The sequence below is a fragment of the Tachypleus tridentatus genome, chromosome 8, assembly GCF_004210375.1.
Source record: "Tachypleus tridentatus isolate NWPU-2018 chromosome 8, ASM421037v1, whole genome shotgun sequence".
Classification (NCBI taxonomy): Eukaryota; Metazoa; Arthropoda; class Merostomata; order Xiphosura; family Limulidae; genus Tachypleus; species Tachypleus tridentatus.
Window position 1 is genome coordinate 113,829,848 of NC_134832.1, and position 25,310 is coordinate 113,855,157.

At 35.4% G+C, this 25,310-nt stretch overlaps 1 protein-coding gene across 1 annotated transcript in view; it reads left to right on the forward strand.

Annotated features, from left to right (window-relative positions):
• Window positions 1-10,250: 10,250 nt before the first annotated feature.
• Window positions 10,251-25,310, forward strand: part of LOC143223243 (peroxidase-like) — a 47,643-nt gene continuing 32,583 nt past the window's right edge. The window contains exon 1 of the mRNA XM_076450936.1: window positions 10,251-10,848. Coding sequence (XP_076307051.1) covers window positions 10,841-10,848 — 8 coding nt within the window. The 5' untranslated portion in view covers window positions 10,251-10,840. The remainder of the gene's footprint in view (window positions 10,849-25,310) is intronic.

Here is a 25,310-nt window from a genome sequence, read left to right on the forward strand (position 1 = left end):
CCACCATTCATGAGAACTAGAGAACCAACAAGCTAATGTTATTGTTTCTTGAGCAAATCGATCAACCACAGCGCCAACGGCAGAAGACTACAGTAGCAATTTTATGAACTTATTACATCATCTTTGAGTCATCTGTGACAACAAGTGAGTAAGGTAAAGTCCGTGAGTCTGCCATGCAAAACAAAGATAAAATACAAATATGTGAAATTATCTAGTTCTTGTACAGAATCTTTCAAATACTTTACCTTCTAATCAGTTAAGTCTGAAGGAAAATTCATTTCAATTTCAGTAAGCTTAACCTGTTTCTGGTGTTTTTACTGTTGCTACATCTTTTGGTGGCAGTACAAAAACGGTTTCTCCATCTGTAAAGTCCATTTTCTCAAGATGGAGAATACAGACCTAAATCTTCGCGGACTCTCAGTCTATTAGCAGCCCCTTGCCATACGATGATGGACCTGGCAGAGACAGGTGGTTAAGGTACTCTACTCGCAATCTGAGAGTCACGGGTTCATATCTCTGTCACACCAACCATGTTCGCTCTTTCAACCATGGGAGAGTAATAATGTGACGGTCAATCCTACTAATTAATTGGTAAAAGAGTAGCCCAAGAGTTGGCAGTGGGTGGTGATCATTAGTTGCCTTCCCTCTCGTTTTACATTGTTAAATTAGGGATGGTTAGCGCAAATAGCCCTTGTGTAACTTTGTGCAAAATTCAAACCAAACGAATCCCCTACAGTGAGAGATCTCAACCTAAAATCCGTTTAATTAACTCTCAATCTCTAAAAGTTCTTTCCGTGTGTGTGTGTAGAAACACACGTTTAGATGTGCATTAAATGATGAATATCATGAATAGGGAATATTATTTCATACAAACATAATAATCGTCGTCGTGAAAGGAGCTGACCAACAATTTCTTACATTTTAGTTAGAAAAAGAATGGCGGTGACGAACTGGACATCTACTCTTTAACCTATCTAAGACAATGAGTATATAAAGACACATAACCAGAAGACAAAGTACTGAAACTATTGAATAGTTTTCTTATTAATCTTGACATAATAATAATAATTCATGCCTATATGCACTTGAATTTCGCTCAGACTTATTTTTTCCAACGCTACATTTGTTAAAAGTATGAAAACACACACTAAACAAAACCCTCCTTGTTCTGAGTGTACCTGCTTATTTAAGAACTAGTGCTTAGATGTTGTAGAAGTTTTTCCAGGGACGAGCAGAATTTTACGGGAAGAGGGGAATTATTTTGAAATGGTGAATTGAATAAAAAATCATTTACATGTACTAAATGAATAAAGAAAGAATTGTGATTCTCATTTCCAGGGTAGAATTCAAGTACCCCACTTGTCTCCCCCTACAGACACCCATGTATATTAGTTCAACGATGTTATGCACAAAAGTCCATAAGATTAGGACATAAAGTTAATAAAAATAAAATTCGAAAAGTGCAGAAACATGCTATGCCTAATTTACTATGTAATTCGTTGGAGTTGAATAAACTGTCCTGACTCGTTTATTATCATTGCTTAATCTTAGCAGATATTAAAAGAATTGCGAAATAATCAATATAATAACAATGTGTCTTGTCATTCATTGTCGTGCAAATTCTTTCGATCAAATATGTGCTGTCGGTTGCACTGTAAATTCGTAACGTGTACGTGTGACGCTCAGAACAGACGCAGGTTCCAGTTTTATATAAAGCCAGTAAAAAAGGAATACGAAAATAACTCTTATTGTTTTTTCAAAGAGCTTAAAACTGAAATATCACTCAGCTACTAAGTAAGTAACTACATTTTGGAGAAATCACCTTCTTAATGAATTGTTCAATCTACAATTGATTTATCTATTTTAACTCACATATTATAAGTATCGCTATACTGTAGATCTAGGATACTTTGAGACATACTGTAATAGTCATCAAACCAGTAACACTATTGTTGTGGATTCAATTGAGCTTCAGTATTTGTAATATCTCAGTATTATTGTACTGCAAATAATACACTTTGAAACCTACTGTATTATTCACAAAGTATAACAATTACGATATTGTAGAGATTTCACTTTGAAACTTGTTTTATTGCTCATATAGTTTTAGTATCTTTATATATGTTTTACACCATAATTCTCTTGAAGAAAACATTCGAGTTACTGTATTTTTATCGTTTTATATTTATATTCCTAAACTTATATGTTTTGTTTGCATCATGACTATGTTGTATAGCGTACGCTTTGAAACTTGATTTACTGCCCATGAAATATTTGTATCACTATGCTACAGAAACGAGTTTACAATCTGCAGTGTGCATAAATGACCTTTATAAGTATAATATACAAAATACTCATTGAAGCCACTTTCGTAGTTCTTAGAATTTTCTTACTGTAATAATATTGGAGATAAGCTACGAAATTTGTTTTACTACTTATAAACTGTCATTAAGAGTATACTGAAGAAAATAAATATTGAAACCTTTCATAATGCTCATAAAATTTCATTATAACTGTGCTACTTACTATAAACAATTACAACACCTGCTAGGAGTGTGTATCTAAAAGCTAGAGATAGTATACCAACACACTGTAAACACTGTTACAACACCTGCCAGAGTTGTGTCTAGCAACTTAAGCTAGTATATCATCATATTGCAAGCACTGTTACAACACTTGCCAGAGATATATGTTTAGTAACTTCCGCTAATATATCTTTACACTCTAAACACTGCTACAGCACCTGCAGAGCTGTGTCTAGTAACTTCAGGTATATATACTTTCAGTACCTTCACACTGTAAACACTGTTACAACACCTGCCAGAGCTGTGTGTTTAGCAACTTAAGCTAGTATATCATCACATTGTAAACACTATTACAACACGTTCCAGAGCTATATGTTTAGTAACTTCACTTTCTTTACACTGTAAAGACTTTTACAACACTTGTCTCAAATGTATTTACCAAATAGCCTGATAGTACTAAGATCATCGCTTATTCAAACTTTTTATTAATATTCACATATAAGTAAATCATATGAAAAACATTTTAAAGTAACAGCTATATAATAATGATACTTGGAGATGAATATTCTGTAGTTGACAAAATTAGAAAATAAATTAAATATCTTTATTTCGCCTTTAAAAACAGTTTGAACATAAATTGTCATAGTTAGGGCTAGATTATTGTGTTTCTTCTCTTTTATACTCGTTAAAAGTAGTTTTCAGTATAAATTATTTCTATCGGTTCTGTTCGTGTGTCAGAGAAACACTGAATGTCTTAGGTGGTTTCCCCTCACTATAAATTATGTACATTTCACAGCTTCTGAACAGCACCGCCGGATTCTCTGTTCAATGTGGCGTCTAATCACCGAAATTGTTGGATTTTTTCCTTTAACTCCTTTCTATTAAATAAGTTTCTTTGAAAAGTAACAAACGCTTCTAATATTTTTTCTCTGTAAAATTTATTCGCTCGAGATTTTACAAGTATCAATTAGTAAAAAAACAGCTTGTGAAAACGGGTCATAAACTGGGGGGGAGAGTAACTGATGTGTAACTGGGTATTTCAATAAAACCCATAATATTCAGCAACATTTAAGAGTTTAGACTTTCACCAGTGAATTCATTTACTGGTTTATTTTTGGAAACTTTGTGGAAGTTTCGCCAAAAGCAAAATCACATTTATTATAATACAGTTGATGATTTTTAGTTAGGATAATAACCCTAGGATCGAACGTTAGTCACAACGTGTCTAAAGTTTCTAAAACAAGTATCTATATATAAAGCTGTCTTATATTATACACTGCGCTCACGTATAGGTCAGACGTTATCTCTATTCATCATACACTTCTTGAAAATTGTTTCTCTTTTGTCGCTATAGACCGGAGCGCAGCGCTGACTGGCAGGTTCTAATCGGTTAGAGGATATGAACACTCGCTCCCATTACATCCAAACTACATTATAATGCAGTGGTTTCTTTGTGGCTAAAAACCAGAACCATCTGGCCTTCCCTACTTTTTCGCAGAGCTACTCTAGAATGTCATTGCTCTCTAGTGTATTAGTGAATCAATCCCAAATTATTCAGAATTGTTAGAGAAATACATGATAATTTAAACTATACTCTTCAAAAAAATAAACGCAAAAGGGATATTTTTGTTATTTTAAAGAGAAATATATGTAATAACGTTACAAGCTCAGAGTATGTGATGTTACACGTGTTAAGGCACTGATTGTCAGACCAAAATGACAATAAAAGTTGTGCATATTGAAAACGGAGGAAAACATCGGATTTTTCGTCAAAACGCATTCGTGTCCAATAAATTTGTTTGAGAGATCTGCATGTTCTGCATGTGCAACATGTGCAAAATCCCTATAAAAGTGACGGGTTCTCGGTTTCCATAGCTCAATGTTAAGCCACCGACACGCAATACAGTTACGCCAAGACTGACTGAAGCACAACGCAATAACGCCATTGGTCGCTTGGAAGCAGGCGAATCTCCATCAGATGTTGCCAGAGCCGTGAATGTCCACCAAAGCACCATCACAAGGCTATGGAATCGTCACCAACAACATGGATCAACTCGTGACCGTCCACGATCTAGCAGACCTCGTGTGACCACGCCGGCACAAGATCGCTACATCCGGTTACGTCACCTTCGGGATAGGACCACCACTGCGACGTCTACTGCCTCAACCATACCAGGGCTGCGTAGGATTTCCGATCAGACCGTACGCAACCGTCGACGAGATTCTTAGGCCCCATGTGCAACCCATCATGGTGAACGTCAATGACGTTTTTCAACAAGACAACACCCGTCCTCACACAGTCCGACTCACCACTGTCTTCTTGAGACACCACAACATCAACGTTCTTCCATGGCCCTCCAGATCACCAGGTGTAAACCCCATCGAACATCTTTGGGACGAGTTGGACCGACGACTGCGACGGCGACAATCTCAACTGCAGACTCTACCTCAGCTTGCAGCAGCTTTGCAGGCTGAGTGGACAGCCATTCCACAGGATGTGATTCGTCATCTCATCGCTTCCATGGGCAGAAGATGCCAAGCAGTTATTGATGCTCACGGGGGACATACTTGTTATTGACGTTGAGTGACGTTAAACGTCAACTAGTGAGCGTGAACTTCGCCTTTGCAGACTTTGGATGTTCAGCAGTGAATGTGCAAAGTTTCACACATGTCATACAGAACTACCTGGAATAAACTTGTTAACAATATGTCTCAAATTTTGTCTTTTGCGTTTCTTTTTTTGAAGAGTATATAATCGATTATCTTTGTGTGTTTTAAACATCCATTGTGTAAAAGTTATTGACTGAATGGATAACAAACAGACACATTTTTCACTTGTGAACTACGACAATAATTTCTTCTGTTGTAAATCTGCAACTTCTGCACCAGCTACACCAGTTGTTCGTTTATCAGTTAAAAATCAATTTTAATTATAAAAGTAGAAGTTAAAATTCATGTAGCATTTCTCTTCATATTTTGCATCAACTACACATCAATAGCACATAAGGATGAATATTTATCTTTCTTTGTTTCGCACATAAAATTATATTGTTGTTAATATGTTAGCTATGAACTAGTGGATCTTCATGTACTATACACGAGTGACTGAGTTTATTTTTTAAAGTATGAAACTAGAATTTCATAGTTTTATCAAATATTCGATAAACGGCATATTTTTATTCACAATATGTTTGCGATGGACTCAGCAGGTAGCCCGATGTAGTTTTGCTTTGAGAAAAAACACATACACAATATGATCCCGACAGCCCGTGCTTCAAATATGAAGTGTCTAAAAAAAGAAACAAAACAACCCAATTTAAGGATATACACTTTAATTGGCACTTGCTAATGTAAAAAAAAAAGAAAAACTTTCATGCACAGCTACTATACTGAGACTTACTTAATCTACGTGGAAAAACATGATATTAAATTAAGCCACCACGTGACACGCACTGGGAAATGGAATTTTAGTGATGTTTCTAAACGAGAGAATCATGGTACTGATATCTCTATCAGTCTTATCAATGTTGAAATACTGAAGATCCTTGTTCTACCTTGACACTTAAACTAGTTGTCTGCAGATCAACAAACGAAGCATTAAAAATAGGTCAGTGACAAAATCTGGGTAAGAACGTGAAACAAGAAGCTATCACAAAAAGAGAAATAACAGTAGCTTGAGATCAAGAACAAAACGTAACGCGTAAACACCGATAGTTATGCATGGCTGGGCAAACCATTGAACGATTCGAATAGGAAAAGCTCAAACATAACGCTACTAAATTTTATATCGAGAGGAGCAAACCAGCGACGAAACGTTTGATTAGTTTTGCTCCAGTTAAACTGTAAAGAAATATCTATTTCTATCTCACATACAGACTGGTCGTTTCAAACGCCCGTGGCGTAGGGTATGTAGGTACAGCGTTCCATCTGTTGGTTTTCTTGTTTCTTTCTTCGGATAAGAATACAGTTAACGGATTTAGATTACACCGAATCTGTGAAATTATTTTACGTGAGAAGATTTGGAAGCTAAGATACAATTGGAACCTTAATATAGCCCATTGTAGTTAAATGCTTGACAACTTTGACGCTGGAAAAAATATTAAACATTGCACTTGCACGGTATTTAACATAGTCGAAACAAAAATACTTTCTTTTTGAAAGCGATCCTATGGAAGTAAAAAAAAAAGTTGGTTAACAATTCAGCTTAGATAGCAGTTTGTTGCGGCCCGATATGTTCAAATGGTTAGAGCGCTTCACTCGCAATCTGAGGGTCGCAAGTTCGAATCTTTGTCCCACCAAGTATGCTCCCCCTTTTAGCGGTGGGGGCGTTATGATATAGTGATCATTTCCGCTATTCATTGGTAAAAGAGTTGGTGGTGGGTGGTGATAACTCGCTGCCTTTCTTCTAGTTTTCCACTGCTAAAGTAGGGGCGGCTAACGCAGATAGTCCTCGTGTATTTTTGCGTGAAACAAACAAACCGTTTCCTTCACTTAATATAAATAAAAAACCGCGCGTAAATAAAAAGTTTCATGGGAATAGAAAAAATGCATAATTGTACTACAACATTCATATTAAAATACACATTCGTAAAAAAACAGAACAAGAACGTGTGTGTTTGTGTGTGTGTTTTTCGTATAGCAAAGCCACAAAGGGCTATCTGCTCGGCCCACTGAGGGGAATCGAACCCTTGGTTTTAGCGTTGTAAATTCGGAGACATACCGCTGTTCAGCCCACCGCTAGTACCGCTTGTAAAACAAACCTGTTCCTTTTATTATTTGTTTTTATGGGCTTATTTAGAAAAAATAAAATATTGAATTAGCTCTATTGTTTGGGTTAACGTTATGTATTGTGTTTTCAATTTATAAACATATAATTTGGTCAGTAATGGATAGATAGATATTCAGTAATATATGAGCACGAATTGAAAACGAATTGTATATGTCCATCTGTTCCTGCAAGTATTAGCTGCTAAGGACGAAAATTTAATACTAGTTTTAGTATTTTATTAAGTTTTGTTTTGTTTTTTTGGAATTTCGCACAAAGCTACTCGAGGGCTATCTGTGCTAGCCGTCCCTAATTTAGCAGTGTAAGACTAGAGGGAAGGCAGCTAGTCATCACCACCCACCGCCAACTCTTGGGCTACTCTTTTACCAACGAATAGTGGGATTGACCGTCACATTATACACCCCCACGGCTGGGAGGGCGAGCATGTTTAGCGCGACGCGGGCGATTTTATTAAGATCACGGGCTAAGTGTTTGTCGCTAATAGTAGTAACAGTAAATGGTTTGTTTGTTTTGGAATTTCGCGCAAAGCTACACGAGGGCTATCTGCGCTAGCCGTCTCTAATTTAGCGGTGTAAGACTAGAGAGAAGCCAACTCTTGGGCTACTTTTTTACCAACGAATAGTGGGATTGACCGACCATCACAAATTTAACGCCCCCACGGCTGAATGGCGAGCATGTTTGGTGCGATGGGGATTTGAACTCGCGACTCGCGATTACGAGTCGAACGCCACCTGGCTATGTTGGCCATAACAGCAGATGAAGCGAGAGGGGATATTTTGTCATCACATTTACGTTTGAGACGAAACTGGACAATTTGCGGGAATCTGTTCTCTATCCACCATTGAGAAGGGAAACCATGGAATTTACCGGGAGACACTTAATGTTTATAGCAGTCAAGTGATAGATGGATTTTTCTAACTTTCCTCTCATCTACCGATAAGCGTAAAATTGGCAGATTGTTATGAATTAGATGAAATACAAAAAAAAAAAACAACAACAAAAAACAACTCACTGTTACTGTTTTGTCATTATTATTGTCTTTATGCATGTTTTCCTTATGTTACGTATCCCGTACTCTGTTAATCTCACTTAAGCCGAGAAGACCTTCAGTTTTAAGCACGTGGCTTACTACTAAGCGCTACTAGGTGACCCTTTCAACTCAGTTGGTAAAATACCCTCCTACAAGAGATCTTGAGTTGAAATCATAACATTTAGGAAATATGTTATCACAGAGAAAATTATTTTCTTAAAGTATTACAATTCATTGTGGTAAAGCTATGATGGCTGATCCGTTTTTTAAGTATTTTTTACACAAAGCGCCTAGACGAGTGGGGCTGTCGTTATTTAAATCAACAGTAAAGATGATAATAAATACAAAAAACTGCTTTAGAAGTTTAAACACTAATCTTTGTTAACATATACCATTTAATTAAATTTGTTATTGTATGTGTATTTGGTATACTTTGAATTTAGCACAAATCTACACGAGAACTATCCCCGCTAATTGTTCCTAAATTAGCACTAACATATTAGAGGGAAGGAAGCTAGCCAGCATCACTCACCGCCAACTGTTGGGATGCTCTTTTATCAATATAATGGGATACACCGTTATTTTATAATGTCCCAACAGCTGAAAGGGTAAGCAGATTCGGTGACAGAGACTCGAACCCGCGAGCCGATCGCCCTAACCACATTTAGTGCTGTAAAAGAGTGACTTAAGCAGTTATTTTGATGATAGAAATTAAAGATATCTTGTAACTTTGTTATACATGCATTAGCCAGTTGAGATATCTGTACTGCATCAAATGTGTTTTTAAGATCTTTCCATCGTTTACCAAAAACTTCGTGTAAGCTCTTGGAATCTCGTTATAAGTTCATTGCTAAAAGAACCAATCACACTGAGTCGTGTACTGTTTCTGAACTTCTTGGTATTCATATTTCAACTTTCTAGTCTGATGAAATTATGGTACAAAAACAAAAAAGAAATTCAGGTTTATTACACTATGACAATTTCTCAACTACAAGAATCAATAAAAGTATATATATATATATACATAATTTTGTTTAATAGTTAAAGTCAGACCACTGATACGTTTATTATGCTGAAATATATTTAAAAATAACAATTTATGATGTTAATGACTCGACTTTGGTGTTTATCCAGCAGAACTGTAGAAAATATAGAAAATGTTGGTGAAGGAAACACCTAGAACATTAGATGTAGAGAACAAAAAAAAAAAGATATCGATCAAATACTATTTTAATAAGTAGCCTTCCGTAATTACAAGGGTCAATGAAACAAATGAAATGATCATAATTGTACTCAAGCTTAAACCAGTGCAAAAACATGCAGTTAAAAACAAAAAAATAAGGTGCAGGAAATTATACCTCAAGTTTGGATGTGTATATTAAAATACACATTTCAATCTTATTTTTAGGTTTGTGCATAAAACTGTCACTATAAACATTGAGACTAAACACTTGATGCACTGGACCTAAATAGGGTTATGTTATAAAAGATGACGTAATAAGTTTGTGGATGAAATTGCGTAGAGTTAAACAACGTAGTTCCTATTTCCACACAAGAAACATGGTTGCGCTCTAAATACATAAAACTATGTGAAAAACTAAATTATTAAATTTTCGCTTCTTATAATTCGTTACATAGGTTTCTTTACTAAGCATTTAAACTGGTTTAAAAATCTGTCTCATTGATATTATGCCACCTTTTTTCTCACAAGAACACGAAAGCCAGTACTCGTGTCAACAACAAAGAAAACATTTGAGATGTTCCTCGCACTAAGGCGTGCACGAGGCGCGGTACTATCTAGATAGTAAGGTCACCGACGTTCTATTCTTGCAAATCTAGTGTATGAAATAATTTAGGGCAAAAATTGACAGAACGAATGAGAAAGAAGCAACTATGCTAAAATCCTCGCCAAATATGTTAGTTGTACATTAACTTCGTATACAAAGACGTTGTAATGGTTCTTAGTCTCCAACCAATAAGCTGCAAGTAGGTTACGCATTACACCAATCACAGCTCACATATAATCGCTTATTACGATGAAATAAAGAAATTTTCTGGCCAAAATAATGAATACCACGTGCATATTGATCTCATTAGCACGATAAGCCACGTGGTTATAGTAGCTCTGATATTAACAACGTTTTAATTTTAGTAGCGACTTTTGCCGTTGCTTGCAACAAAGCGTGGAAGTAATCCAATATACCAGTCGTAGACCCCCAACAACGTTATAAAATTCAATCCGTCTAAGTCAAAATATTTAATTCTTGGATTACAAACGTTAACAACTTCTTTTTTCTCTTACGGTTTTATGTACTTAAATTTGTGATCCTCATTTTATAGCTATTGAACATTAAAAAGATCAGCCATTCTTCAAAAGAAAAACTGTTACATACGATTGATTGATTATAAGGTAGACGCCGTCGATGTGGCTGTCCTTCATTACACTGTTCAGGGATAACAACAACTGATTAAGAATACAGCTACTAAAGACTTTTGAAGATGATGAGGTAAGTTACATTTCTTCTCATCTTCAACTCTCAAAACTAACTATCTCACAACTAATTCTCAAAAACACTGGCTGTATGAATGGGAATGATAGTAGTAACAGAGTGAAAATTTATTGAGACTGAATTTTACTTCGAAGTAAGTACTTATATTTGAGTTAGATCCTATCAGGAAGTACATTTGTGTTATATGTTAAAAATAACTATTACATTTCAGCTTGATCAGATGGGTTAAGTCGTTCGACTCGTAACGTGCGAGTCGCGGGTTCGAATTCCGGTCTCACCAAACATGCTCGCCCTTTCAGCCATGTGGCTGTTATAATGTGATGGTCAATCCCACTATTCGTTGTTAAAAGAGTAGCCCAAGAGTTGGCGGTGGGTGGTGATGATTAATTGTTCCAGTCTTATACTGCTAAATTAGGAACGGCTATCGTAGATAGCCCTCGTGTAGCTTTGTGCGAAAGTCAAGAAACAAACAACTTTATTTTTCAACTTTATTTTTGACGCGTGTGTTTGAAGACCATGTGATTCGCATGTATTTTACGCGAATTTATGCACAAAGAAGGAATTATTGACCACACTAATAAGACCTTATAACAAGATATGAAATATATGTGTATATATATAACATGGTTGTTGATGAATTAAATACAGGACATGCGAGATAGTTTCCTTCTCTGTACTTTCGCGAAGAGCGAGGGCCCGGCATGGCCTAGCGCGTAAGGCGTGCGACTCGTAATCCGAGGGTCGCGGATTCGCGCCCACGTCGCGCTAAACATGCTCGCCCTCCCAACCGTGGGGGTGTATAATGTGACGGTCAATCCCACTATTCGTTGGTAAAGAGTAGCCCAAGAGTTGGCGGTGGGTGGTGATGACTAGCTGCCTTTCCTCTAGTCTTACACTGCTAAATTAGGGACGGCTAGCACAGATAGCCCTCGAGTAGCTTTGTGCGAAATTTCCAAACAAACAAACAAACAAAAGCGAAGAGCGAGAGTTGAGACTTATCCCAGATCAAGTGTAAAGACGCTGTTCTACTTATGAGCACACGTTCACATGCAATGTACCAGACTGCTTCAGTTAATCAAATTTAGGTGAACTACTTTCAGGGATACATTTAAACAACGGTGGCGTCCCTTAAATAGGATTTCATATAAAGAGCCTGCAATCTTTCTGAATACATCTATTCTTCCATATATATACCAATATGATGTTAAGAATATTCACTCTCTTTTGTTACCACTTTTTCATTACTTTATTGCTTTGGTGGAATAACAGACAACCAGTTTCGTTAAATAATCCCTTTTAACATATTCTAAAGACGGCTGGTATGGGTATTGAAACTTTCATAAAATAAAGTGAACTAAAGTTTTAATGTCCATACCAGCTGTCTTCAGAATACATTTTGTACTTCAAGTGGGTTTCTCGTCACAATAAATATATTTTAACATGGAAATCTTTTATCAATACAACCTATACTGTAAAATACATTTAACACACACATACACACGTATATATGTACCCTTACGCGAATCAGTATTAAACGACTGATTTCTTTGCGACACACTACGCCTCAATTTCATTTACAAATATAGTGTGTGTTCTCTACGTGTGCTATTGAACCAAAGTTTAGAGAAATCTCTCAAAGTACATGAATTGAGTTCATGATTTTGCTGACCATACATGTAAAATTAGCTCCGAATCTTCGAATAACAAAATTGCAAGTAAACTAAACGTTCATTTTGCTCAGACTTCTAATGGGAAAACAAAAAATGAAATCTTATACTACAACAGACGTAAGGAGAATCGTTCACTTGGCGAAATTCGTTGGTTTGAAAGGTGGCTAGTTTGTTTTTTACTTGGCATTGGTTATTCTGCCCTATTCTTGCTCTCAAGAATACTAAAATGATTTATGCATTATATGTAGGTCGGGTATGGCCAGGCGGTTAAGGTGTTCGACTCGCAATCCGAGGGTCATGGGTTCGAATCCCCGTCACACCAAATATGCTCACCCTTTCAGCCGTGGGGGTGTTATAATGTAACGGTCGGTCCTACCATTTGTTGGTAAAAGAGTAGCTCAAGAGTTGGTGGTGGATGGTGATGACTAGTTGCTTTCCCTCTAGTTTTGCTCTGCTAAATTAGGGACGGCTAGCGCAAATAGCCCTCATGTAGCTTTGCACGAAATTCAAAATCAAAAATACATTATATGTTTTTTCTGAACCATTATTATAACTTTAAACAAGTTTGGGTAACCAGATGTTTCTTTGTTGTTGAGATGAAAGAGAATTTTGGGTTCGGTGAAAGATTTTTGTGGTTGTTTTACTAATTATTGAATAATTACAATGTGGTGTAAAAATTTTACTTCTAAATATTCGCGAGTTGGTTAAATTACAGTGTAGGCTAAAACAAAAAAAATATATAAACCGTAAAACGCTCTGAAAATACTTGTATAACTGTGTGATGAGATGAGAATTATATTGAAAAGTGGAATTATGGCATTGCATTTGTTCATCAAATCATCCTGGAAATATAGCTTCACATATTACACAAAGATGGTGATCTTTACCAGAAGTCAAAAGAATTCGTGCTTTTGGTAACCTTACACATGGTATTGGAAAGCGGTGTCTATGTACATCGAATGTTTAATAAAACGTTCATCGAGATATATGGTTTAAAACAGACATCGTTCGCACAGTGGAAGTTGTGGTATCGATTAACAATGAGTAAGATAACTGTCAGAGGTTTAGTTTAGTTTGTATTGAATTTCTCGCAAAGCTACTCGAAGGCTACCTGCGCTAACCGTCCTTAATTTAGCAGTGTAAGACTAGAGGGAAGTCAGCTAGTCATCACCATCCACCACCAACTCTTGGGCTACTCTTTTATTAACGAATAGTGGGACTGACCGTCACATTATAACGCCACCACAGCTAAAAGGGCGATCATGTTTGGTGTGACGAGCATTCGAATCTGCAACCCTTAGATTAGGAATCCAGTGCCATAACCATCTGGCCATGCCGGGGCCTGTCAAAGAGAGCATGATCAACAATGAAAGAAATCGTGCCAAGGGTAACATGGCGCCTGGAACGTCGATCTTACGAAGTGCAAGCAACCTCAGTAAACATTATATTCGTCTAGTATAACGTGGAGAACTAAACAAACGATGATTAAGTTCTGACCTACATATAAAGAAATATCAAAACCAGTGTGAGTTGGCTTTTACTCAACTATGCCTGAGTTCATTAATCTCTCTGAATCACAACTAAAAACAATTTTAGAAAACATAAAACACACTAAACGGATATAAAGCCTTGTACCAGAAGATATGGACGTATCTTCCCAGTAGTGTATAATGCATTCCTTATACATTAGTGAAACTCCGTTTCTTTGGTTTCAAATATCTAGTTTACAGTTATTACCTGAATTATATTTAAAACAATTACTCTACGCTGTGTAAACTGTTCATTTCTCAGGGGTCACCTGCTTTAACCACACACATCACTTTACAGTAGTGTGTTGTCTGTCGTTCAGCCAGTAGTTACTAAAATTACATCATATAAGGGACGTTTAACGTAGAAATATGTACTATCGTGATGCCAGTAAAGTGTATGCAAGCCATGAATCATAAGAATGATTAAACGTTATAGGTTACAACACAGCATGACAAAAAACAACAACTATAAAAACAATAAATAAATATATTTGTTGCTCTTAATTTTGGCTTTATATACTCTTGAAATAGGTTTTCGGGAAATCTGTGGAAGTAAATCTAGTGTCGAATAGTGTTATGCAACCTTAGATATTCCATACAAGTCGAAATGATAAATGTCTTGTCCCAAGCTCTCTTATTATCATGGCTTTCTATATAACTTATGAAATTCTCCTTTCCTTACTTCAGTTCTTTACTATTCTGTATATCTTACAATCTCATAGCATTGTCATGTCATCTATAGTGTACGAACACTTGTGTTACGTAACGGTTATTGACATTAGAAAGAGATGTCAGGAAATGTTTATCTTCCTCTAACATTGGCACAACATTTCAGGTACGATTTAAACACTAAGGAAACCAACACAATTCTTTTCTTATTTGTGAAAAAAAAATTAAAATGTTTGTATTTATAATGAAGTAAACAATTTGTCTTATGAACTCTGAAAATGATTTAATATTAAATAAAAGGTGGGGTGAAACGTATACATTTTGGTAAGTAAGCTGGTATTCTGGTTTAACAAAAAAAAACGGCTTTCATTATTTCTAAATTGAAAGAAGGTCTAGTTTTATATATATCTATAGGCACAAAACATAATTTTATTTATGGAAACACAACTACAACTTTGTCATTTATCTGGTACATTGTTTATGTTTTCCCGTTTTTTTTTTGGTTTTTTTTTCTCTAATACGTAGCTGGATTTTTGTTTTGGGGGGAGGTGGGTTAGCCAAGGGTGAAACGCTATATTTGTATGTTTGTGGTCTGTCACTAAATTTTTACTACTAATAAATAAGAAACCCCTAAAAGTATTAGCATATAAATATATGCTTCTAGATTCAAGATTGTTTCAAATACATATATTATTTCAATCACAAGTCTTACGAATTGTATACCGTACTTGAAATATCATTATGGAAAATACAGATATTTATACATTCATAACAACAACAATTATATTCTAGGTGGCATTGCGTAACGAATTTTATTGTTTTGCTCTGGTGGTATCTTAAAGCTTTGTAGAGATTCATAGTGCAATGACATAGCACTAAACAAAATTACAGCCCCGTAATGTCTCGAAAAGGTACACGGGTAAATGTTATATGAAACACCACACTAAGAAAGGTTTACGTAGTTAGCAAAGTAACTTAGACATGCTTCAAAGGACAGAAAATTTCGATGATAATACATTCTCGTGTCTGTTCCTCTGTTTCTTGTTATAGAGAAACGTTTCACGATGATTTCAAGTACAGATTTCACGTAGCGGTTATTGTCTCATGCATCAGGATTTGAAATACCCTGTACCAATATTATGTCACCTAAACAAGTCTTTTCTTTACGTCATGCCGAGATACATGATATCTTAAGGATTGCCGCCCTGACTTTTGTAAATTTCGTTAATATACCTCAAGCTTTGAAAATTGTGAAATTCTATTTTCTGGAGCAAATGCCCCTTAATTTGAGTCAGATTCCTTTTGAAAATGTTGTTGCTTATTCACATTGAAGTGATTATACGTCATCGCCCAGAGCGGTTTGTTGCCTGGTCGTGTTTACTGCCCGGTGATATTTAACTGTGGTACTTTTATTCTACTCTTTTGAACCAAGTACATTACTGAACCGAACTTTTCAAGCAAAGACACTCTACTCGTTATCGGCAGCTTTTTAAAAAAAAATTGTTTTAAAATTATCATTGATGAAAAATGTCCCACTTACATCTTCAGGAAGCTGTTGTCTACCCCTAATAGTTACAGACAACCATAAAAACAAACTAACTTCCGATCAAAGTAGGCTACGTACTGATGATGTCACCTTTCTAATATTACTTCGATACAAAATCTTATACATCCTGATCCGTCTAGTTAGAAAGACCATAACTTCTTGCATACTTAGTACGTTTCAACCGGATTTTGACTGAAATTTATAGTTCAGGTTAATACAATTTTCATATTTTGTGAAATTTATTATTTAACGAGTCCTCCAATGGGTAAGCGGTAAGTCTATAGACTCTCAACACGAAAATCCGGGGTTTAATTCTCCACAATGGATCGCCCGGTACTCAACAACTTACCTAATTCTCATAATTAAACGGTGTACAGGATTGTAAGGACATACGAAACTCACGAGTTGATAAATGAAATTTTTTCCGCGTTAGTCTGTCAGAAGTACGTGTCTAGTTTCTAAATGTAGTGTAATAATTTTCTCTTTCGTTTGTCTGTCAGAAGTAGGTGTTTAGTTTCTAACTGTAGTGTAATAACTATCTCTTCCGTTTGTCTGTCAGAAGTAGGTGTCTAGTTTCTAACTGTAGTGTAATAACTATCTCTTCCGTTTGTCTGTCAGAAGTAGGTGTCTGGTTTCTAAATGTAGTGTAATAATTTTCTCTTTCGTTTGTCTGTCAGAAGTAGATGTCTAGCTTTTAAATGTAGTGTAATAATTATCTCTTTCATTTGTCTGTCAAAAGTGGGTGTCTGGTTTCTAAATGTAATGTAATAATTATTTCTGTCGCTACGTCGTGCCTTAAAGGTTACGACACGACATCTGTTTGTAGCTATGCCCTGTACCACAGAATCCACAGAATACAGTATTCTTATTTTCTTGTGCAGATGTAGTTCCTTGAATCCCTACGTTGTTCTCGTGGTTGATCATATATATATCCATGTTGTGTAGATCGTATCACTACTAAATATCTTCAGGAGATTAATGTGCTTTCACAGAAGTTTGGGATAAATCCAAGGGATTCTCTGGCATTCACTGCTTTATATCCGTAACTGTGTAGCATATAGACAGGATAAACTTTAAAAAAAAACGAAACAATATAAAACATGCATCCACTTAAGTTTACAAATGCCTTCGCTGTTGTTCCGGAAAAATCGAAAAAGTGAACGTAAGAATTAGAAGGTTTATTCCAAATAATTTATGAAAATTGAATGTCTGTACATTGTGCGCCACATGTATGTATATCAATATAAATAAGTTGCGTAACTTATAACAGTGGATTTAACATTAATACGCAATCATTTTGGGAGTGCTACTAAAAGATGATGAATATGACGTCATAAAACAAAGGATTCTATCATGAAATCATAAGTAGTCTGGTTTAGCTGTTTTGAAACTGTTTAGCGAAAACCACAACACTATAGCAAAATTACAAAACACACACACGTATATAGGGAATAACAACTACTACCCCAGTGAAGGGTTAGTTTTGTTGTAAAACCTCTATGTGGTGTTTTTGTCCAGTGTGAAATCAGAAACTTTTTATTTTTATGGTTGGTTTCATTTTCTAATCGTAACTTCCCCGATGCAAAACTTTAATCATGGGTAAGTTACGAATTCTCACTGCATTTATTTGTTATTGAACTGCTATTTTATAGATAAATAACAATTTAGCTACTGAGTACATAATGTCTTCCCGTTAACAAACTCATAACAGGAATTCTAAGTGCACTAAAATTAAAGTAGTTTGTTGTTTGTTTTTATTACTTTAAAATTTTGAACACGAAGCTCTTGTGCTCTTGATTTTAATCGATGGGATACGTTTGAGTACTTCTGTATGTAAACAACATTGTTCTTCCCTCGGGCCTTGCATGCTGAATTATAAACCTCTGTGAAGATCATCCTGTTACAGGTTTGTCTTTGGTGACTCGTCAAACGTGTTTAAAGAAAAAGGAGATGTTGCTTATTTTGATGTCACGTGAAGCGCAGACAATGTATGTACTAAGTCATGGACAAGAACTTCCATAGCGTTAGTTCACACTGTTTTCAGTTAAATATGGGTAATGCACTGAACGTAAAGTTTATATAGAGAGAACAGAAAACTCGCTCTAAAAATAAATGCGCGTACATTTCTGATGTCTCTAGTTGCTCTTTCCAGACTGAAATTTATTATAGATGATTGTATCTATAATAATCTCACCGAAGTTAAGCTTACATATAGATGATCGTACCTGTAGTAATTCATTCCAAGTTAAGCTTATATATGTACATATGTTCGTGCCTGTAATATCTCATTCCAGGTTAAGTTTACATATACATAAATATATGTTCGTGTCTGTAGTAACTCATTCCAGGTTAAGTTTGTACATAAATAACTATGTTTGTAGTAATTCATTCCAAATTAAGTTGGTATGTGCGTGATAATGTCTATAGTAACTCATTCCTGGTTAATTTTGTATACCGATAATACTATCTACAGTAACTAGACTTATATTACCTTTCTTTATAGATATTAGTGTATATAGTAACTCGTTCTAAGTTCAGTGTTTATATGAATGATTGTTTGACAGAAATGTATACCATATTACGTTTATATACATATAACGGTATCTATGATAACTAGCTATACTTACACGTATATAACTGTTGATGTCTGTAGTAATCAACCACAAGACACACATTTTCTATTGCGTATATAATTCTTTGAATTACAAAACGTGCATGTGTATACATATATTTAATTAGAAAAGGTACATGAAAATATTTCTATATTCAATTTACAAAAGTCAGGTCAAAAAGTAAACATGTTTCTCATTAGCTTAGGAATGATGTTAATAGATTATTAATGTGGGACATTGGATACTTCATACTTAAAGAAAGTTAATTTCAGGCAAGTTTTAACTGTTCCTATTTAGAGCAGCGTGAGTGAATCAAGGTGTAGTAAGTTTTCTTATACTCAATGTTACTCCATTCGTACAACTGATACTGAAACACGGTAAAATATTATGACTGAAGTGGGCAGCATGAACCAAGTGTTAGAGTAACGTGAGTAGATCAGGATGGATCAATAATTCACTTTGTCATTTAGTTCAAACAATAATTATAAAGAGGTGATAAAAACTCCCCCCTAATCACTAAGCTTATTGTATTTTCTTTTTTGGTAATTAGTTTAAAGGAAAGTGACTAGAACATTAAACTTGTTTTCTTAAATCAACTTTTATGAAAGATTCATTTTTTGCTAAACAGAGAAATACAGAATACGATGGACACAATAATAACGTGTGTGTGTTTTCTTATAGCGAAGCTCCATCGAGCTATCTGCTGAGTCCACCGAGGGGAATCAAACCCTTGATTTTAGCCTTGTAAATCCGTAGACTTACTGCTGTACTATCGAGGGACAATAATAACGTCCAGAGGTGAAAGCAAAGAATAAATGATATAGAAACATATTTATTATCTTTAAAGAATCATCGTTCTGTATTTTTAACATATTGTTAAAAAATAAAAGAAAGAAAGATTTCTAGTTTTACAAAGTTTAAATCTGCAATATATCACTAGATGACTCTAGGTATGTTATAATTTCATTTATACTTTTAAATATATGTTATTGTTGTGGCGTTCATTGGTGAGACCCTAGTGGCTCAGCAGTACGTGTAAGGGCTTATAACGCTAAAAACTGGATTTCGAAACGCACAGTGGGCAGGCACAGAGAGCCCATTATATAACTGTAACAACAGCAAAACTAAACGCCTGGTGGGTCAGAGATAGATTATGAGCTTACAACGTTAACTTCCCAAGATGGACGGAGTCCATATAGTTTATTGTGCAGATTTACACTAAAAACAACAACAACAACAGTATTGTTGCAAAGTACTATTTTGAATTGAAAGTGTTTTTTATGTAAAATGAGTTAATATTGTATGCATAACACAAAGCGAAAATCCAAATTTGTAGTTCAAATAACTCAATACATTTACACATAATTAAAAACTCGTGTGCACTTTCAGTTTATTATTCTTCTTTCACGTCCAGTTATTTATTTCACTTTTTTTACTATAAATGTTCTCATTAAGTTACAGTTTTTAAACAGCAGTTTTGTTTGTTTATTGTGGTTACACCCATAACTTCATCAACAGGTCACACTAAAAACATCCAACAAGTATCTTAACTTCTCTTTAGCTAGAGATTACGAGAACATAATATTTATTCCTCTCAAAACAATTTGTATTTAAAAAAAAATCATTTTATCTTTCAGAATTATCGTCATTAGAATAGAAAATATGGTTCAAAAATAACTGGTAATTGTTCTATCACCTTAATTAGACATGTTTATTTTTCCAGTCACGAGTGATCATAGAGGACTTCGTGCAAAAATGTTCTCGTGCTGTTAAAAAAAAAGTGACATTAGACAAATGCACGTGAACAGTCACTATCTCGTGTCAAGTTATACGACTTTATAAACCTCTTAATTATCCTGGGTTTTTCGAAATGGATATTAATATAAAAAAATGTTTTACATTTTCTGAGTGACCGGTAATTGGGTCACTTTTAATATTATATGAGCATTAAAAGGCGTATACAAGATAAAAAATTGCAACTTCTTCAGCAGCGCGGCATATAAAATGGATTTCTGGATCACCTCAAATCTATTTTTATAAACACTACGTGATTTTGAGTTCATTACAGGCTTGAGAGCTTATAACGCTGAATGTTGTGGTTTAAACACAAACTGCTAATACTGTTATTTTGAGTCTAAAAACAAACAACATTGACAAATTAAAACTTCCCCTCAGTCCCTTTACATCCTATCAACTCATATAAAGTATGATGTAAGCTGGTCTATTCATTTGATAAAAATAAAAGTATTATTAAAGACAAGATTAGTGTTCTAAATTTTGTAATGTAACATACCTTATATTCATACAAGCATAACTTGAACAGTAAGTTCCAGTTGGTGGAAATATCTGTGATTACAAGTATATATCAGGTGCATTATATTCACTTATGTACAAGATGTATTCACTTTTATGTCTGATACTTAAAGTTTCGTCTTCTTAGCGGCTCAACAATACGTCTGCGGATTTATAACGCTAAAAATTGGTTTCGATATCCATGGTAGGCACAGCTAATACGGTCTATTGCATAGCTCTGTGCTTAACCCACAAAGAGATAAACTTGCAGTTTTAGGGCTGCTTCTCAATTAAATAGCTTAATGCACTGTTTTGCATTATTAGGGTTATTTAACACTTTCGTCTACAAATAGCTTAACTATGATCAATTCACTATCAAACGAGTGCCTATTCATTAAACATGTCACGTCAGGGTCAACATGTTATCTTTAGAAATTCAAAGAGCAATGATTTGAAAAACGAATTTTACTTACCATACAAGTTTGCTTATCAAAATATACTTGACTGTTCAACTTCGAAAAAAGGTCCTAACGTATATAAACAAACAGATTTTAAAAAAAGGCGCAGGTTTAGTCTTCATAGATGTTTAGAGCATAAACTCACACATCAGTTTAGATACTAAGACTTTTGTTGTCTGTGGTGTTTAGAACATAAACTCACTCTTCAGTTTAGATACTAATACTGTTGTTGTCTGTGGTGTTTAGAACATAAACTCACTCTTCAGTTTAGATACTAATACTGTTGTTGTCTGTGGTGTTTAGAGCATAAACTCACACATCAGTTTAGATACTAATACTGTTGTTGTCTGTGGTGTTTAGAACATAAACTCACTCTTCAGTTTAGATACTAATACTGTTGTTGTCTGTGGTGTTTAGAACATAAACTCACTCTTCAGTTTAGATACTAAGACTTTGTTGTCTGTGGTGTTTAGAACATAAACTCACTCTTCAGTTTAGATACTAATACTGTTGTTGTCTGTGGTGTTTAGAACATAAACTCACTCTTCAGTTTAGATACTAATACTGTTGTTGTCTGTGGTGTTTAGAACATAAACTCACTCTTCAGTTTAGATACTAAGACTTTTGTTGTCTGTGGTGTTTAGAACATAAACTCACTCTTCAGTTTAGATACTAATACTGTTGTTGTCTGTGGTGTTTAGAACATAAACTCACTCTTCAGTTTAGATACTAATACTGTTGTTGTCTGTGGTGTTTAGAGCATAAACTCACACATCAGTTTAGATACTAATACTGTTGTTGTCTGTGGTGTTTAGAACATAAACTCACTCTTCAGTTTAGATATTAATACTATTGTTGTTTGTGGTGTTTAAAGCATAAACTCGCACATCAGTTTAGATACCAATACTGTTGTCTGTGATATTCAAGTTGAAAAATGCCAGTTCCATTTTTTGTCTGTCCTGAAACTTTGGAAAAAAGTTGATAAAAATATCTGCTGAGTTGGAGATCATTTCTCGCTACTTGGATATTACGGTTACGTCATGAAAAACAACATGTGTTTTTTTTTTTTGTTTGTCGTTAAGCTCAAGAGTGCACAACAGGCTATCTGTGCTATGCTCATCAGGAGTATCGAAAATTCGTTTTAAACGTTATAAGACTTCATGTCTACCGCTGAATCACTGTGGGGCACAAGACGTAGTGATTTACACGTTTTGGACCGAACAATGTCTATTGTATCTAAGATGGCGTGATGAGCAGTGGTTTTGAGCGAAAGGCCTCGTCAGCAGTGGATATTGTAAAGAAAGTTTGATCGACTATCACTACACATTCAAGGATTATATTGTAGATTACGCATTAAAAACAATCATTGGACTTAAACAATACAAAATATATTTCCTATCTTTATCTGTTTAGCCAAAGTCACTAGCTTTCAGTTGCACAAACAAAGTTTCCCCAAGCCATCCCTGAAGAGGGAAGATCTACCTTCTGAGAGTGCCTAATTCATTTTATTTTTTTTTTGTTTATGGTAATATTTCCTCAAGGTCACTCTGGAGACAAAGAGAAAAACGATGATTTTACTAAGTCACACGATAGCGAAAACTACGGGTTGTCACCAGTACAAATTTTTCTTTCTCAGTGTCTCTCCAATCGAATTACTGGAATTGAGCAACGCATATCGTGCTTCCCATTGGTCTCTCCAAACCTTATGTCATATGTTTTACTAAATACGCATCAACCAAACTTAGTGGCTTTATAAGACTAAATCATGTTATCTGTTAGCCATTTTGTAGCCAATAATCTGTAGTTTTGAAAAACACAAATTACGTTTTACCTGGGTCCACATATAGCGAAATTGTTGATGAGAACACAATAAATAATGCTTTAGCTAGGTTACTACTTAGCCAAAATTACTAGCTTGGAACAATATAAAATCATGTGTTCTCTAGATCAGTCCTTAGCCAAAGGTGATAAATCCCTCCCCTCTGTGAATATAACCTTATAGGTTTAAAATTAATCATGTTAAAGATTCTAATGGTTTATTTTGAAAGAATAACGCCCAGAAGAAACGTTGTAGCTTATTATTGTGTATTTATATGATTTTGAAGGTTTGTTCTACGCTATGTACATTATCTGAACGTAACAATTTGATTGTTGGAAAGCAGATTAGGGGATTAAAAAGAAGCCCAGTTTTTAGGGCAGTAAACCTTAATGACAATGATACGGATATGAATTAATAATCTAAGCAGTTGGCAAGACTTTCATACAAAAACAGCTTCTTTTTTCTGTTTCGAGTTTTTCCTTAATAATTTTCAAAAGGTAAAAATAATGCTGACGTTTAGTCACAAAGCTGTATTAAAAAGTAACTAGCACACAATACAGGCTTTGACCTCAAGACTTGGTGATTCTACACTGTTATGCACCTTGTTCGACACTTTAAAGTTTCTTTGCTTGATAATTTAAAATTTTCAAATATAAATGGTGTATATATATAACACGACATTTTTAACTCGCTAACTTTTTGCTACAAAATGAACTTAATATATTCGCCTATGCTGATATTAATAGTGCATTTTCAAATCAGTTCTACTTATATATACAGAGAAAATCTTGTTTCCTGAGCTTATACATAGCCCGGCATGGCCAAGTGGGGTAAGGCGTTCAACTCGTAATCTAAGGGTTGCGGATTCGAATCCTCGTTGCACCAAACATGCTCGCCCTTTCATTTGGGGGCGTTATAACGTGACGGTCAATCCCACTATTCGTTGGTAAAAAGAGTAGCCCAAGAGTTGGCGGTGAGTGGTGATAACTAGAGGACTGCCTTCCCTCTAGTCTTGCACTACTAAATTATGGACGGCTAGCATACGAGGGTTGTTCAAAAAATACGCGGACTGTTTGAATTGCGTGGCTCCAGTTGGTTCCAGGAGAATCCGCTAGGTGTCGCTAGGTTCGCACAGATCAGCTGATTACGACGCCATTTCCCGATTGCAGATATCTTCATTTGTGTATTAGCTACTCGGTTTTAAGTGAAGTGCGATTTTTTCGTTTGGCGGATTTCAGAATGAATGACCTGAAGGAGCAACGACTTGCTGTGAAATTTGTGTTAAACTTGGAAAATCTGCGACTGAAACTTTTGCTATGCTTAACACGGCTTACGATGATGTTGCTATGAAGGGTACGACATGTTTCAAGTGGCATGACGTTTTAAGGATGGTCGACAGTCCATTGAAGATGATGAGCGTCCTGGACGTTCTTTTACGTCAACTGACGACCCACACGTCGACAAAATCAACACACTGGTGCGGGCAAATCGACGTCTGACTGTCAGAGAGCTTGCTGAAGAGTGTGGGATATCAGTTGGATCTTGTTACGAGATTATGATTAAAAAATTGAAGATGCACCGCGTTGCTGCGAAATTCAGCCCTCAGAACTCGTGAGTTTTTGGCCAAACACTCGATCACTGTTCTTCCTCACCCCCTTACTCACTTGACCTTGCTCCTTGCGATTTTTTCTTGTTCCCCAAACTCAAAAGACCCTTGAAAGGAAGAAGATTTGAGACGATTCCCGAGATTAAGGCAAATGCGACGAAGGAGCTGGAGGACATTACAAAAGAAGCGTACCAGGACTGTTTCAATAAGTGGAAACACCGTTGGGATAAGTGTGTGCGTTGGGGAGGATAGTACTTT